General features: G+C 40.3%; 2 protein-coding genes across 3 annotated transcripts in view; one reads left to right on the forward strand and one right to left on the reverse strand.

Moving 5' to 3' along the window:
• AQP9 (aquaporin 9) overlaps positions 1 to 9406 on the reverse strand; it is a 29030-nt gene extending 19624 nt beyond the window's left edge. The window contains exon 1 of one of the 2 annotated variants that reach the window (XM_005230608.4): positions 9069 to 9406. In XM_005230608.4, coding sequence (XP_005230665.1) covers positions 9069 to 9170 — 102 coding nt within the window. In that variant the 5' untranslated portion in view covers positions 9171 to 9406. Of the gene's footprint in view, positions 1 to 8917 lie in introns of both variants that reach the window. The other variant, XM_027777115.1, reaches the window with a different exon arrangement.
• ALDH1A2 (aldehyde dehydrogenase 1 family member A2) overlaps positions 1 to 14623 on the forward strand; it is an 81877-nt gene that overhangs the window by 2970 nt on the left and 64284 nt on the right. Inside the window, exons 2-3 of the mRNA XM_027777114.2 lie at positions 11743 to 11845; positions 13150 to 13232. Of these exons, the coding sequence (XP_027632915.2) occupies positions 11843 to 11845; positions 13150 to 13232 (86 nt within the window). The 5' untranslated portion in view covers positions 11743 to 11842. The remainder of the gene's footprint in view (positions 1 to 11742; positions 11846 to 13149; positions 13233 to 14623) is intronic.

The following is a 14623-nucleotide window of genomic DNA, read 5'->3' on the forward strand; positions in this document are numbered from 1 at the left end:
GTCTATAGCTAGATCTACTTAAATTTATTGGAGTAGCTTTAGTACTGACCTTTTTGTTCACAAAGTAATTGGATTACTGTTGTAAATAATGTGTTTGGGTGTGGAATAGCTGTCTGCACAGTCTCTGCCAAAAAACTTGCTTCATAGATGTTTAGATTCTTCTCTTTGTCTTGAGTAACAAAGCTAATGTTAGGAAAGAAAAACAACTGGCCTCCAATGAGCATAAAGTCCTGTTACTCCCTGGAAGCTTGCAGAACTTTTATCTCTGTCCCACTTATCGGAGAGACTAAAGATCATTTTGCCTCCATCTGTGCTATTTGCAGGATTTTTGCAAATGCTTGTAATAGCATTTTTTGGTGTAAATAGGTTTTCCTGCAAGATCCGAATCCAGAACTTTAGGGAATCTATTTTTCTACATGGCCTGTAAAGCTTTAGACATCTTAAAGCAGAATGCTTATATATATATATATATGTATATATAAGAAAGCCCCTTCTTATCAAACAGGTCTAGTGGTAGTGTGCATTCATAGCCATACATTCTTACTGTAACATTAAAGCAGCAGCCGAGCCTCCTGTGATTTAGTGGCGTGGAGACGATGAGGTGTGTTTTGCTGTGCCTTGTACCTCACCCTGCCAGGCGGTGGGTAGTCACATACCTACAGTGGGGTACCACGGATGCCCCTGCAGGCAGGGCACAGCCTCAATGGCTGCACAACTGCTGATGCTCTACATGAATACAAGAGTTGATGTGCTATAAGGAATACAGAGTCAGGAGTTATAAAAAAATCTGATGGTAATTATAAGCCGTATAATTGCAATGAGGAAAAACTAGAAAAATAGTTCAGAACTTCCGGTTTAGTCAGTTTTCAGGATAGAACAGTACTTAAACAACAAACAGCTAATTACGAAGAACCTCCAAGGATCCCTCCGCCAATTCACAATTTTCTGTAAGGGTGCCTTTGTTCAGGCAAGGCACCAACGCTGCCCCTTTCCCATGCCACGCTCACACCAGTGTTCTCCTACTGTTCCCCAGACAGGTGTTTCAAGCTCGCCTGTGACTTCTCCGCTCCCCTTTTCCAGAATGGATGGGCTACAGTACCGCTCTGGAAGAGTCAGAGAGTCCTTTGGGGGTTGGGAAAAGTGGTTGTATTTGCTCTTCACGGTAGGTAGGGATCTCTTTGACCAAAACTGCCTATAAAAATATTAGAGGGTTGTTTATGATTTACTGTAGTCATGAACAGTTCCCCCTGTGCCCCATTAATATTTCCATTTACAGTTAGTTTGGGTGCTGCTTATAGAGGTATAAATAAACTTTTCAGATAACAAGCTGATTTCTAAATTATTTAGAAAGCAAGTCTGCTTAAGAATGTATCTATTATGTTTCATAATAATGTGTTTTATAAAGAATTAGAAACTCTTCCCATGCAGAGCCATATTTTTGCTATGTTTGTGTATTATGTAGGGCCTTAATTCAGACTGGGCTTCCAAGCATTCTTTCAATGGGGATGGTGATGCTAACAGCAACAAAAATAGAGACATGTTAGATCTACTAAAAACCAAGGCTTTAGCTCTGCAAGAATTCAGGTTGCAGGAAGCTCCTGTTCTTCCAGGAAAGAGCAATCTTCATCTAATTTAATACTGAATATTTGCTATCTTTTGTTAAAGCAGATAGCACTTAAGATTTTTAAGGCGAGATAAAAATGCAGCTTGCTGGTCAAGTAATTTTTAAATACTTTAAAAGCACATGGCTCTTATTTTATCGTTAATTAAATATTTTGGTGGGGCAGAGAGGATTTCTGTATATCACAATTTAATCAAACTTGGAGTAATAAAAAAATCACTATTTCCATTCTCCTGATGATCTGGGACACAACCAATATCCTCTTGGGTTCAAATGGAATTCCCTTTATTTTTTTCTGACTTGCTAATAAAATAAGGGTTTGAAAAAAAACCCTTCTCATTTAGTTAATTAAATAGTATAGATATAAGCCTTAAAATTATTGCCGTTTTGAAACAATTTTTTTAATGACAGAAATCATTACTACATGGAGATAAGAATGTAAATTTAATAAGGCTTTGGATGAATTGTTATATAAAGCTTCTAAAACATATAAAGATCTGGTTCAAATTGTTCTGTGGGAAAACATACAGTGAAAATATTGAGGGAGAGACTATGCTGTGTTATATAAACTGATGCTTTTAAATTTTTATTACTGCTTTTGGACATGCAATAGGAGACAAATAAAAGCTTGAAATCACCTAGAGAGAATGCAAAGGTCTGCATTCTCTCATATGTTATTATGATTAATATTGCACTCTTCATCCTGAGATGCTAAAACGCTTTTCTTTCCTGAATTATATAGGGCAACTGGCTTGAGTCAGTATCTTCAGTGACGATTATTTTCTTTTTTTACTAAGTTATAGAAATTCAGGAGAGAAAGGAAATTAAACATTTCATATTCAGATACAAACATTCAGGAGTGAAATGTGGCCCCTTGCAAAGGGACTAGGAAGAAGAGGCTAAGCAAGGGAAGAAAATCTTGCCTAGCAGCTTCTTGAGAACAAAAAGAGCCTATTCAGGTGCTGGTTCCCTCCTGGGTTACTAATTCGTTCCTGAGCTGAGGTGTGCTTCTCTGCTTTGCTTCCTACAACAACTGAAAAGTTTAAAATCTTTCTAAACTCTTATTAAAATGCATTTAGTGTCTGTAATGGTGCTCCGGGAGTTGTACCATTCAGAGTGCAGGAGCAGGCATTGCAGCTGCTGAGAGAGGTTTGCTGTCCTCTCTTATGAGTACAAGGGTACGTGTATCTTTTCTTCTACTCCTCCCTTTGGGTGCAGGAACAGGGTGGCTGGATCTTTGCTGTGCCCTTATGGTTGGAGGTGCACAGTTATGAGAAAGCCTCAGTATGTTCTCTTCCTAAGCTGTTTTCTATTGGTGGAAAAAAAAGCAGAATGCCTTTAGTAGTAAAGAAACCTTGGAGGAATGCGTTAGAGGAGCTGAGTCAAATTTGCCTTTAAACCAGACCACAGGTTGGGGAGCTCCTTGGAATTCACTTTCAGCCAGAATGGTTTATTGAAGCGTTGAGATCACAAAGATATAAACTCACTGTATGGCACAAAATGCATTTATTATCTTTTATACTGTTCTCCAGCTGTTTATGACAGTTTTTAAATGTTATTACTTTTATAACTTTTTTTTTTATTTGGTGAAACTTTCGAAAAAACAGCCTGTAAATTTGTGTCTCTAAAACATAAATTCAAGTTCTGCAGTCGCAGTTGTATGTTGGAAAGATGCAAGTCTTCTGTGAGGCTCAGGGAAAGTACCTATACTTCAGTCCTATAGATGCAAATTTTTGGGAAAAAAGTGAATCTACAGAAAGGTCTTAGAAAATTAAGTTCAACTTACTGGAACCTCTTGGTTAAACAACAAGAGCTGAGTTATGTGTTGGGGCTGATGTTGCAAAGATGAAGATAATTCTCTTTTAAAACTTTCACATAACACAGAACATCTGAGTCACCTGAAAGTTTAAAATGTCATATACTGGAAAACTTAAGTTTGTATTGAAAACAAAAGCTTTCCTGTGACTTTTCAGAATTATTTGCTGTAATAGACATTTCAGGGTAAAAGAACAATTAGGTCACTTTCCTTTCAGTTCTTTCACACTGCTAACTATGCAGCTGAATTGAAGAATGACTTCAGGGAAGCAGAAGTGTTGACTAGAAAAAAAGAATTATTTTCATTTGATAATCGTAAAATTATAAAAATAATACCAGTGTGCAAGAACACCTCCTTAACCTCAGCATCATGAAGGGGTCTTCACTACCACTTTGACTTCTGCTTGCAATGCTGATTTAATTAGTTGCAAGAAGGAGGAAGAGTTCTTATATCTTCAGGAGAATCATTAGCAAAATTTCATGCCTTCAAAATATATGCAACTGGTACAACTTCAGAAAAAGAAAGGACTCTGAGTTGGTGACGACAGGGAAAGGAAGCATCTTATTCCCATAGAATGAGCAGGTTTGGTCTGGAAGTGCAGGATTAATTTCTATCACATTAGATTTATGAGTGACTTCTATTATTTATTGGTCGTACTGTAGTATTGCTGCTAGAGACCCTAATGTATGGAACTCTGACATAGGAGTCGCTTCTCAGAGTGCAAACATTGCTAAAGCCCATGGTATTTGTAGTGTTACATAGCATTCTAAAAGCTGTTGAGTGACACATCAAAATACCAATTATAAATGAGTTTGAATAACCTTTTTTTGTCTAGCTTTAACAAGCTTCAGTTCACTGTTTAAGAGTTAATTATACAAAATTCTGTACTCTGGGAAATTCATTACTGATGGCAAACGAGGTAGCCGTTAGAAGCTACTGCTATTTAATTTCCTACTTTAAACAAGACTTGCTGTAAGCAATTTCATCCTATACAAAGAGTCTCCCTTTCACAAAAAATTAGAACATGGAATTTATCTTTGTGTAAAATTTCTAAGTAGTAATTTTGTATTAAATGCTAAACACTTATTTAAGGTATAAATTATCAAAAGCTACATTTGCTTTCATGTAATACGTAATGAGGATTCCGATGCATGTTTGGAATAAGGGATATATTTTACTGTACAGTATTGTAATTAAAATGCATTGGAATGGAAGGCCACGAAGACAGATATAGAAAAGTTGTTTAATTTTTAATTGTCTGGACTGAGCAAACCCATGGAATGTCATACTTAAAGATTTTTTTCAGGCAAGACTAAACTCTGCAACAAAGCAGGAGTGATAACTTACATGATTAAGTGGTCAGCATATGAAAAAAAGACAAAAAGGTTTTGATGAGCAAAAGATAAGCATCCTTCCTTCTCATTAGTTGGTCTATTTGCAGCGTGGGGTGTCATGCATTCAATTCATGCTCATGCACTGCATCCTCTACGCACACACAAGCATCTGCTTCAAGTGGGAGTTTTGGGAGAGGCTCCCCACCTCCAGCTGGAGACCAAGCTTTTGGATAAGAATACATATACTACCCACTTGTCTATATATGCTAATTGGAAACCTCTGTTGTCCTTCAGCAAGGAAGCACACACTGCTCTGTACTTGGGAGATACTGGCTCCTGTGCAGCTCCTTTCTGGGAAACTGTGCAGTCAGATGCTCTTTTCAGTGAAAATGAACTACAAACTACGTTAGGTGAGCAGTAGCCGGTAAAGGAAGCCACATGGCCCATTTGGCATCTGTTTTTGGAACTGTTCCAATTCAGATATACTTAATAGCATAAACCAGAGTAAATCCCATTTTGTTTGAGAGCAATGCAGCCAAGTTCCAAAGGGGAAATGTGGAGAGAAGTGTGAGTAAAAGCAGAGAGGCAGTTGGATAGGTGAGTTCCAGCCAGATTCACTGAAAAGTCACGTAAACCATCCATCTGATGCAGCATGGCTTCTTGAGCCCTCTGTGCTGGCACCCAGGTGTTGTCCCCCAGAGTGAGCCACAGGAGCTGCAACAGGGAACACCCTGAACCAGGAGACATGCTGGAGAACACAAAGAGAGCTCCAGAGAGGTTGCCCCAGCCGTAGAAGGCAGAGGCAGTGCCAGAGGCTGGGAATTGTGTATGCACCCTGGCCTTGCACCCACCACAGTCCAAACGGGCGGCTGTTCTCCCACCTCAGGGACCTGTTGCACAGGTGTAGCCCAGTCCCACACGTTGGTTCCAAACACAGCGTAAAATCCACACTACTCCTTAACCATTTTCTGGAAAACAGTTGTATCCTTTTGAAATAGTAATTGACAACTTTATGGGTAGGTTGTGGGTTTTGTGGATATTTATTCTAGCTTACAAATGGCGCAATTATACTTTGTAGGCTGGGGGTTTACCATGTGACAGCAGCCAGGTAAATGCAAGAAATGGGCAGGAGTTTCCAAATCATTTGCGAATACAAATACCCAGCATAATGCAAGCTCGTCATTGCCCATACATGCAAATGTAACTTAGTTATGTTAAAACTACATCACTTCATTCTTTTTACAGAAATCACGTAAGAGGTGAAGTGCAACATTTTCTTGGCTTGCTGGAACCTTATAAAGTGAATATGATATAGTTCAGGATAGTAACCAAAACCATGTGCAATTTGCATTTGGTTATGGACTGACATTTTGGGTTTTCTGCCCCAGTTCCTGTTCCAGAGTGTAATTAGAGAAGCTGTGCTATGCCTTGGGGAACAATTCAAGGCTTGATACTGAAAGAAATATTTGTTGTCCCAGCAGAACAGGTCTAATCACCAGCAGGGTTACCCGGACAGGCGATAGCAGCAGCTGCTCTGGATACCATCGGATCTGCCTTTACAGCGGGACACCTCCAGGTTCCTAGAGCTTAGTGTTTCTCACTGAACCCTCAGAGGTTGAAATCAGGTGCTTTGATAAGCAGTGAGAGGGGCTCACACAGGCAATACCTTTATTATCAAGTTATGCAGCGCAAGCAGCTGGTTCAGAGAACCTGACTATGGACATCTCAGGAGGGATTACTTGGGACCGCCTCCAGTGTGATCCATTGGACTGAGCATCCATTAAGGGTCAGCCCATTTGCTGTGATTCTGGAGCTCACCTTCCACTTCAGTTTCATCTGAAAAGAATTCAGCTTACGTGCTGAGACCATGCAGCAAGGCAAACCACAGCATATTGAGTCAGGATGACCAAGAGATGTTATCCAACCTGTATACCCAGTGACTCTCACGGCCTGTTGCCTCAAATCTGTTCAACACTGCAGGCAGAGCCCTTCTCGCCCCCAGGTGAAGGCTTGGTTTTTGCCTGATGAGTGATTTCACTTTCTAGGTGTCCTGAAATCAATCTTACAGTTGGTAGATTTTCTGGTTTGAAAAATAATGTTGCAAGGCTTGAGAGTTACCAAAGATGGCAGTTCAAGCTCTTAGTAGTATATGGTCTGTGATGTTGTCGTCCAGAAAAAAATAGAAATAGGTTGTTTGGAGGGACAGAATTTCACCCAGCAAACTTCCAGAGGTGCTAGATTTGTCACAGATTTAGGTACAGACAGCGCTGGCTTCCAGACAGAGCCTGTGGGTAACAGAAGGGTTTGTCTCTGCCTTGCTCCCTGGTGCGGGTGCTCCCCACAGGCTGTAAAACCCATCAGTGACATGAAATGGCTTTCGGGAAAGATCTGAAGCAATGGTGCTCTAGGCTGTGAACTCTTGTCTCACTTTCACTTTGTAACAGGATTAAGACATAGCAATAAAGCTATCACTTCTTTTGCATCCATGCTGTTTGTTTTTCAAGGATTTCTGCCCTCTGGCTTACTAGGGTGCCCCCTTCATTAGCTCCAATTTAAGTTAAAGGTTTAATATTTATCTGTTCTTAAAGAGAAAGTACTTACTAGCTGACAGAGCCAAAAAGCAATAGCAATAAATAACAGCAGAAAAGTCAGTTTCTTCATGATAAACCCTTTGTCCTGGCACTAACTTGTGCAATCTAAACACAAATTGAAGGATCCAAGCACTAAGAACGCCGCAGTTTAATCCACATGAGGCTCTGCTCTGCTTTAAGCTAAGGCTGGAACTAGAAAGGGTAAGATAGAATTGGGAAACTCAGATTATCAACAACAGTCTTGTAGTTTGCTTTCTACTATATTCATGTGGTAAATATACAAGAAAATAGGCTCTGGGTTTGCATTTCCTTCTAGTCTTAAATACTTAATGTCTTAGACATTAAATAATAGCGTATGTGGTCTAATCTGCACTTTCGTAAGTCTTCTTTGCTTGCTTAATTGTATTAATGGAAAGAGGAGGATGATCTTGTGGTGAGGACAGTGTACTGGAAGTCAGGTGATCTGGGTTATATTCAGACTTCTGCCACAGGCTTCCTGTGCAGTCTGCTGTAATCAGGTTTGCTAATATATAAAATGAAGATAATGACATTTCCCCTCCTTAGCAGGGTGTTTTGACACTTAATTCATTAATGTTTGTAAAGTGCTTTGTGCTCCTTGCTTCTAAATGTGCCCCTTACTGTAATAATGTCTTATGGATGGTATTAAATTTGAGAATAATGTTACTTTACTGCCTGTGCACGTCAGTTGGCTGAAGTGTAGTAAAGACCATTATTTTCATGTATTTTATGAGCTACTGGAATATTTCAGATGACTTACTTGAAATTTAGCTAATATAGTCACAGTTATAAAATATACTTTGTCAGTATTATGCCATGCCTGCTTCTTATTTTTTTTCTGTCCTTTCGCTGTGATGAAATATTTAGCAATAAGCAAGACTGCCTTGTTCAGACTAAAGGAAGGAAGAAAGAGTTTGGCATAAATACTGTAGCTGCTTGGCTTCCAGCTCTGCTACAGAGTCTACCCTGGTAAATCACAGGGTAGAGCTCTGTGTCCCAGTGTAAAATGCACAGAAAAAATGAGCAAGAAATTAGGTTAAAAAAACCCTGCCAATATGAAAATGGGGAGTTTTGGTATTTAGCTAAATTATAGCAATACTACAAGACCAACAACTGTATAATTTACATAGTGCAGTTAAAACCAAAACAAATAATAGTTAACTGGCATTGCCAAACCTTCAGAGATTTTGTAACTCCCAACAAATTCACTACAAATCACACAGCTAAATTTTTATATTGCACAAGAAAATAAGTCGGGTAAAATTCTCTTAATGTGCAACACTATGTTTGTTAAAGCAAATGGAAGTTACACATAGAAGTGAAAGTAGAAAAAACTGCTGATTTTTTTAAAAAACAAAAGCAAGATTATTATTAGCATTCATTGTGCATATCTGGATTTTTCAGAATGTGATAGTTCACAGAAATTCTACTCCTGTATGAAATGAAATGCTTATCAGACAATTGTAATACATGAAGCTATCTGTTTTTAATAGCCAGTGATAATTACATCGGGTGAAGAAAGGAATTACAAACTTACCATAAATAGAAGCAATTCATTCAAGGCTGTACAATGTTTGTCAGGCAGTAACCACGCTGCTGGTACAGTACAAGAAAAAGCATACATGTCCCCTTGCATGCACTGTCCAACATTAGATTAGTAGGCAGAAAGGAAAGCAGCTGACACTTACTATCAATATAAAAGTTCCCAGGAATTCTGAGAGGGCTTCTTTAACCAAGCTGTTCTTCAAGGCAAATCTCTCCTTTAAACTCCTTTTGCTTTTCCGGCTCATTTTGGCTTCCTCTATTGCTCTGGTGCCCTAGTTACAAATATACACAAAATTTGTTCTGTAGTCGTCCCTGCTTCAGCTGAACTTTGACACTTTTACTTATACATTGAAATATGAGATTTCATCTTGTGCAGCCAGTGAAATCATCTGACTGCAGGCATTGACAGAACCAATTCAACATGCCCTAACAATTCATCATGAGTTTTCCATCCTGTGCCTTCTCTGAGTACACGTCTATTTATACTGGTTAGATAATACCAGTAAGTTTACAATCGGAACTCTTTTTTTTTTTTCCCCCCTCTCTTGCAGAATAGATTCATTTTGGATAATCATTACCTTTCCTGCTATGTTACTTTTTTTTTTACTTTTTTTTTCTGGTAAACATGAAAAAAATGTTCCTGTCACACTGATCAGAAAGAAAAGCAAAAAGAGGAACCACAAATTAAGGAACCAAAATATCATTGCAAATTTCTCTCTGACCTAGATTGGGTTTTAAACCACGCTACTATTGGCTGTCCCAAAACTTGTCAAGGGGAGGTTGTAAAAGAGTGAATGCATGTGAGAATGCTGTGCTCTACCCTGTAAACAAAAGTGCCTATCTTGTCACTCCTGAGGGATTTCAGTGGCTAATGAGGAATTGTACTTCAGTGTAGTATGTTGAATTTGTATATTCACTCATAATACTCTTTTTGGACTAAATGTCTTGATCTCTAGTGACCTGCCCTGTTTGCAAAAGAGCAAAGAGGCAGAATGAATTAGGAACACTTAATGAAATCTGCTACAGTCCAGTGCCTCCTTATAATGTGGTATAGGCAAGTGTGGCACCGAGTGACTGTATGTCTCCGATGCGTGTCACTTAAAAGTGCATAGGTGCTACAATATGAAGCATTATAATGCCATTTTCCATGGTCTTAAGACATAAGTTGGTGAATATCTTAAAGAATTGGGCCTCCTAGAGAAAAATACTACATTCTTCATCTCTTCAGCATTTTGAATGGTTTTATCAGATGCGATACTGATTTGACTAACATGCCGCCTGGTTGATTTACAAGTATTTTCTGTCATTTGACTTGACACCAAAACCTTAGCCCTGTTCTAGTAGATTCTTTTGGCATGTGTTGTAGGTGCTCGGTGCCTACCTCCTAAACCTCTTCCACCTTGGTGGTGAATATGCACTTAGGTCTGTCAGTACCGCTGTCTGCAGTGAGTAGGACAGAGCTTTACAGGACTGGCCAAATGCACCGCTTCTGTTACCCCACCAGTGCTCTTCCTTGCCTCAGCCTGGGACCTGGTGCATGTTCCCTGCAGCTGTAGTCACCACCACCAGTTTCATCCCCTACCTACCTGGTTTACCCCCTCCTCCCAATTTTAATCCTTAACCACTTTTCTGTGTCCTTTTACTCACCTTCCTCTACTTGTGCATTCAAACACCAGTCTGCCTTTAGCTGACGGAGGAAAGGCTGGCCTGCAGACAGCCACACAGCTGATGAATTATGAGGTGGCTGCAGCTGGACTGGTGCAGCCTGAGCCAGACTGAGCGCCCGTGCAGCAGTGGGCATGCTCTGCTGCAGGAGAGCTGCAGGGCTGGTCTGTAGTGCAGGGCTGCACTTGCACAAACAGCTGGGAGCTGCCTCTGGGAAGCCCCTGAAAATAGCCCGTGTATGGCAGTTTGAAAACCTCTACCCTGCACCACTGCAAAACATTACTGAGGACTTAATTATCACAGCATGTGAAAGTATATGCTTATTATGTCTGTGAGAGAAGTCTTTCAGAATTATGTATACAGTAGAACTGCGGGAGCATGCTTGGGAGGCCATTCATTACAGCAGGAACGAGATAAACCACTTCCTTTCTTCCAGGAAAATGATAAATAAGTATGTTTATAAAAGCAATTTTTAGTTGCTTGTCCATAGCAGGTCTTTTTCTTATGCAGATTCACGTCTCCCTTACAAAGTAGCATGCAGAGACCTCTTAGTTTAGTCTCATAACAAGCGTGAAGGCATTCACACCAGCTAACAACAGGGCAGTAACTGGTCAGAGACAGAAACCCCTGCTCACTTGCCCGGATCACATTGCTTTCCTTATAACAATTTTCTGTCTTTACAGGGTGACACAACTATGTATATTTTACATTTGCTTTTTTTCAGCTCCTCTTCAATACTTTCTAGAAATCTATGATTTAACTCCATGAATAAGAACTGTGATGCTAAGTGTGACCAAAGGTCCTCCTCAGCTCCATAACCAATTTCAAGCAGATACTCTAAGAAAGTGTAGAAGAACAGAGTACGTAGGGGATGATTGCTTCCTTGGTAAATCCTTCCAGCTTTTGAAAATCAGCAGTTTAAAGTCACTGCTGCACTTTGGAATAATTTTCAAATAGAAAAGGGGGCAGCACAGAAAATTTGAATTAAGTTTCTTCTTTTATTCATAAAGAGGTTCTAAAGAGACCCAAAATCTAACAGGTATGCACATAGCATTACAAGAAAGACAAGTAACATGTAAAGACAAACCCCATGAAAGCTTTGACCTTAATTACTAACCCATGTGAACTCTGTTCCATGTTACTGCCTTTTAGTCACATGCAATGGACCACCTGGTTGAACAATGGAAAGAAAATCCAGTGATGACTGTTTTCTCCTGGTCTCCCTCACCTGGGCCCTGTTCCCAGAGCCATAATGGTAAGGATACTGGCAGTGCCACCCATAAGTATGGACAGCTGTGTCATCTGAGGGCAGAAAAGGCAGACATCCTTCAAAAATGGAGGTTGTACGTAAGCAAGGAGCGCAGAAAGAATATAAACTCTGTCATATTAAATGTTGAACCGCAACAGAGCTGACCAAAAAGATTCCAAGGTTTTGCCAAGAATGTGGAAGTAATAATATAAACTTTTCCAAATTCCATCACCAGAGGAGTCCTGCAAGAGAGTAAGTAAAGCTATAGAGGATGAAAATATAGAAGTAGCCTTCAAGGTGGCTAACTCCACAGCTAAAAAGCTGAAAGAATTATTTGCCTTGCTAAAGAACCAAATGCTAGGTGGGCTGAGCATGAGGAACTGTCCTAAAATGAATTGTCAGTAGGAAAGACTTCAAGAGAAATTGTTAAGTTAAACAGAAACTAGTTGCTGGAGCTGTGCAGTGTTTCCGCCAAAGAACTCGCATGTTCAGTTAGTGAAGTGCTAGTTTTTCACTGAACCTGATCCTAATGCCAGCAAATTAGAACATAGGAAACGTACCACTGATCCACTGGTCTTTCAAGAGTCCTCCAGGGGTGATCATGAGAACTACAAAACTGTCACTGTGACTGCTCTGCCAGGAAAATCAGATGAACTGGTGTAAAGAATAAAATCAATAGGCACACCAACACAGCTGATACACCGTAGAAGCATCAAATGTATTCTGTTAAGGGAGGTTATGCCTCGCAAATCTATTTGCATTCTTTGAAGACATCAAAAAGCATGTTGATATTATTGTTCATGCTTGAATGTGTGATCAGTGTAACCTTAGATTGCAAGACTAAGCCCTTGGGACCCTTACCCCAAGGCAATCTGGACTGAACTATTTCTTCTCTTCACCTGGATTCAAGCAGAGCCGGAATTCACACAGTGTACATAACCCAACCATTTTTATAGTAATCTTCACTCCTATAGAAATAGGAACGTAGAGAATAATACACATAGCTCCCACAGTTTAAATCCCATGGGTAAGAGTATATACTGTGCTGAATTTTTAACAGCACATTATTCAGAGTATCACATAAATTGTTATTACTGATGTAATAAAACCTAAACCAACACAGCTGGAGAGACCAAGGCTATAAATATACCATATATTTTTTTGTATTGTAATAATATGGGCCAAATTATTTTTAAGTCTAAATCTGCTGATTTTAGTTGAATTAGACAAAGCCTGAATGCGTACATCTACTGTAATTCATGTCCCTGGTCAAATGCCTCTGCCTAATTTATATTTATGTTTTCATACAGAAACTGCTGCGTGGTCCTTGCAGGACGTTCTCTGTTTTATGGGTTGATCCTGCTGCTGGGGAACTCAAAGGAAAAAAATTCAGGTGAGGAAGATCTGAGCCCACTGTAATTCTAAGCTTTTTGCGTACAGAAACCGCCATTTTCTTTAGTCCTTGTTTTTCTGGCCATCCCTCTGTCTCTGCTGCAGTCCCTGGTGAAGAAGTGCTCGGGGGGGGCACACATCTGTGGTGTGCAGCTGAGGTCTGGGGCGCCCACCTCGGGGGAGGGGCAGGGCACACAAGGTGACCCCTCAATAATGTCTTTGTTCTTTCTTCCCTGTTTCTGTGATCCTGGTCTCCAGATAAAACATTTCAGTCTAGATCATGAAATAAGATCAAGCCCACACCACGCAGGTGTGTTTCAGGCCTTTTCCCAGTAAGCTTTAAGGCCCGCTGCAAAGCTCGTGGAGTGTGCCGCGGGTTGGTGATGCTGGTTTCAGGGAGAATTAAATTGGACTTTCCCTAAAGCAGGACCCAAAGCTTTTCTTTATTCTTGCTTGGCTGGGTACACCGTTGGGCCTCTGCATGCTGGTGTTACTACACGTATATACCTTACAGAGGGTTATATAGTTGCCAATAATAAATCTTAAGATTCATCGTACCGATGTGCCTGTGTATAACATAGGCCCTGAGAGTTTCCAAGCCCGTTTAACGCCCTGGCATTGTGGGGCACAGATAACATTCCACGCCGAAGGGCTCCGTGACGGGACTGTCAGTGCTGGCCAAGCGTGGAAGTGTCGGGGAAACGCTGTGCAGACGGTTCCATGCTCCGCCGTTATCTGCTGCCCAGGCTGTGCTTCCCGCTGACGGTGCTGGGTGCAGCTCCAGTAGAGGCTTATCTGGGGGCTACAGGACGGGCAGGTCTGACTTTCTGAATGCATCTGGAAAAAGACTCTTTCAGTACAAGAAGAGTTTTGCTTTTAAGGAGTAGATGGATTTAGTACAGAGAAATGCTTTGTTGCAGCCAGTTCCCTGCCCTTTTTTCTGCATGTTGCCTTTTCTCGAACAGTTCATATACACGAGAAATAAATATCAGTGAAGATTACTGACAGCATGTTCTTTTTAAAATAACTCTTTCAAAATCTTTATAAAAAGCCCTCAAAATGGAGCTCAGAATTTTAAATTCAGCTTTGCTATTAAAAACAAAAGATACCTTGGCAAATACGTCTACGCAGCATGAAGAAGACTTGAAAGTATAATGGGCTTTGCAGTGATCTAAGCCCTATGTTTTCTTAACCCGAATGGGATACGTTGTCAAAAGCTTTCATCTTTCTACAGGGCACAGATTCCCTATAGCAACAGGCCCTCTGAGCCTTATTATGGTCACCTGTAAGGTTGTGAAGAGCAGGAGATCTGAGCCTACCTAATTAATAAAAGAGATTTAACATGAAAGCCAAAGATAACAACAGATTTGACTCTGCTGGCACAGGAAGGCC

Source organism: Falco peregrinus, chromosome 1 (assembly GCF_023634155.1).
Source record: "Falco peregrinus isolate bFalPer1 chromosome 1, bFalPer1.pri, whole genome shotgun sequence".
Classification (NCBI taxonomy): domain Eukaryota; kingdom Metazoa; phylum Chordata; class Aves; order Falconiformes; family Falconidae; genus Falco; species Falco peregrinus.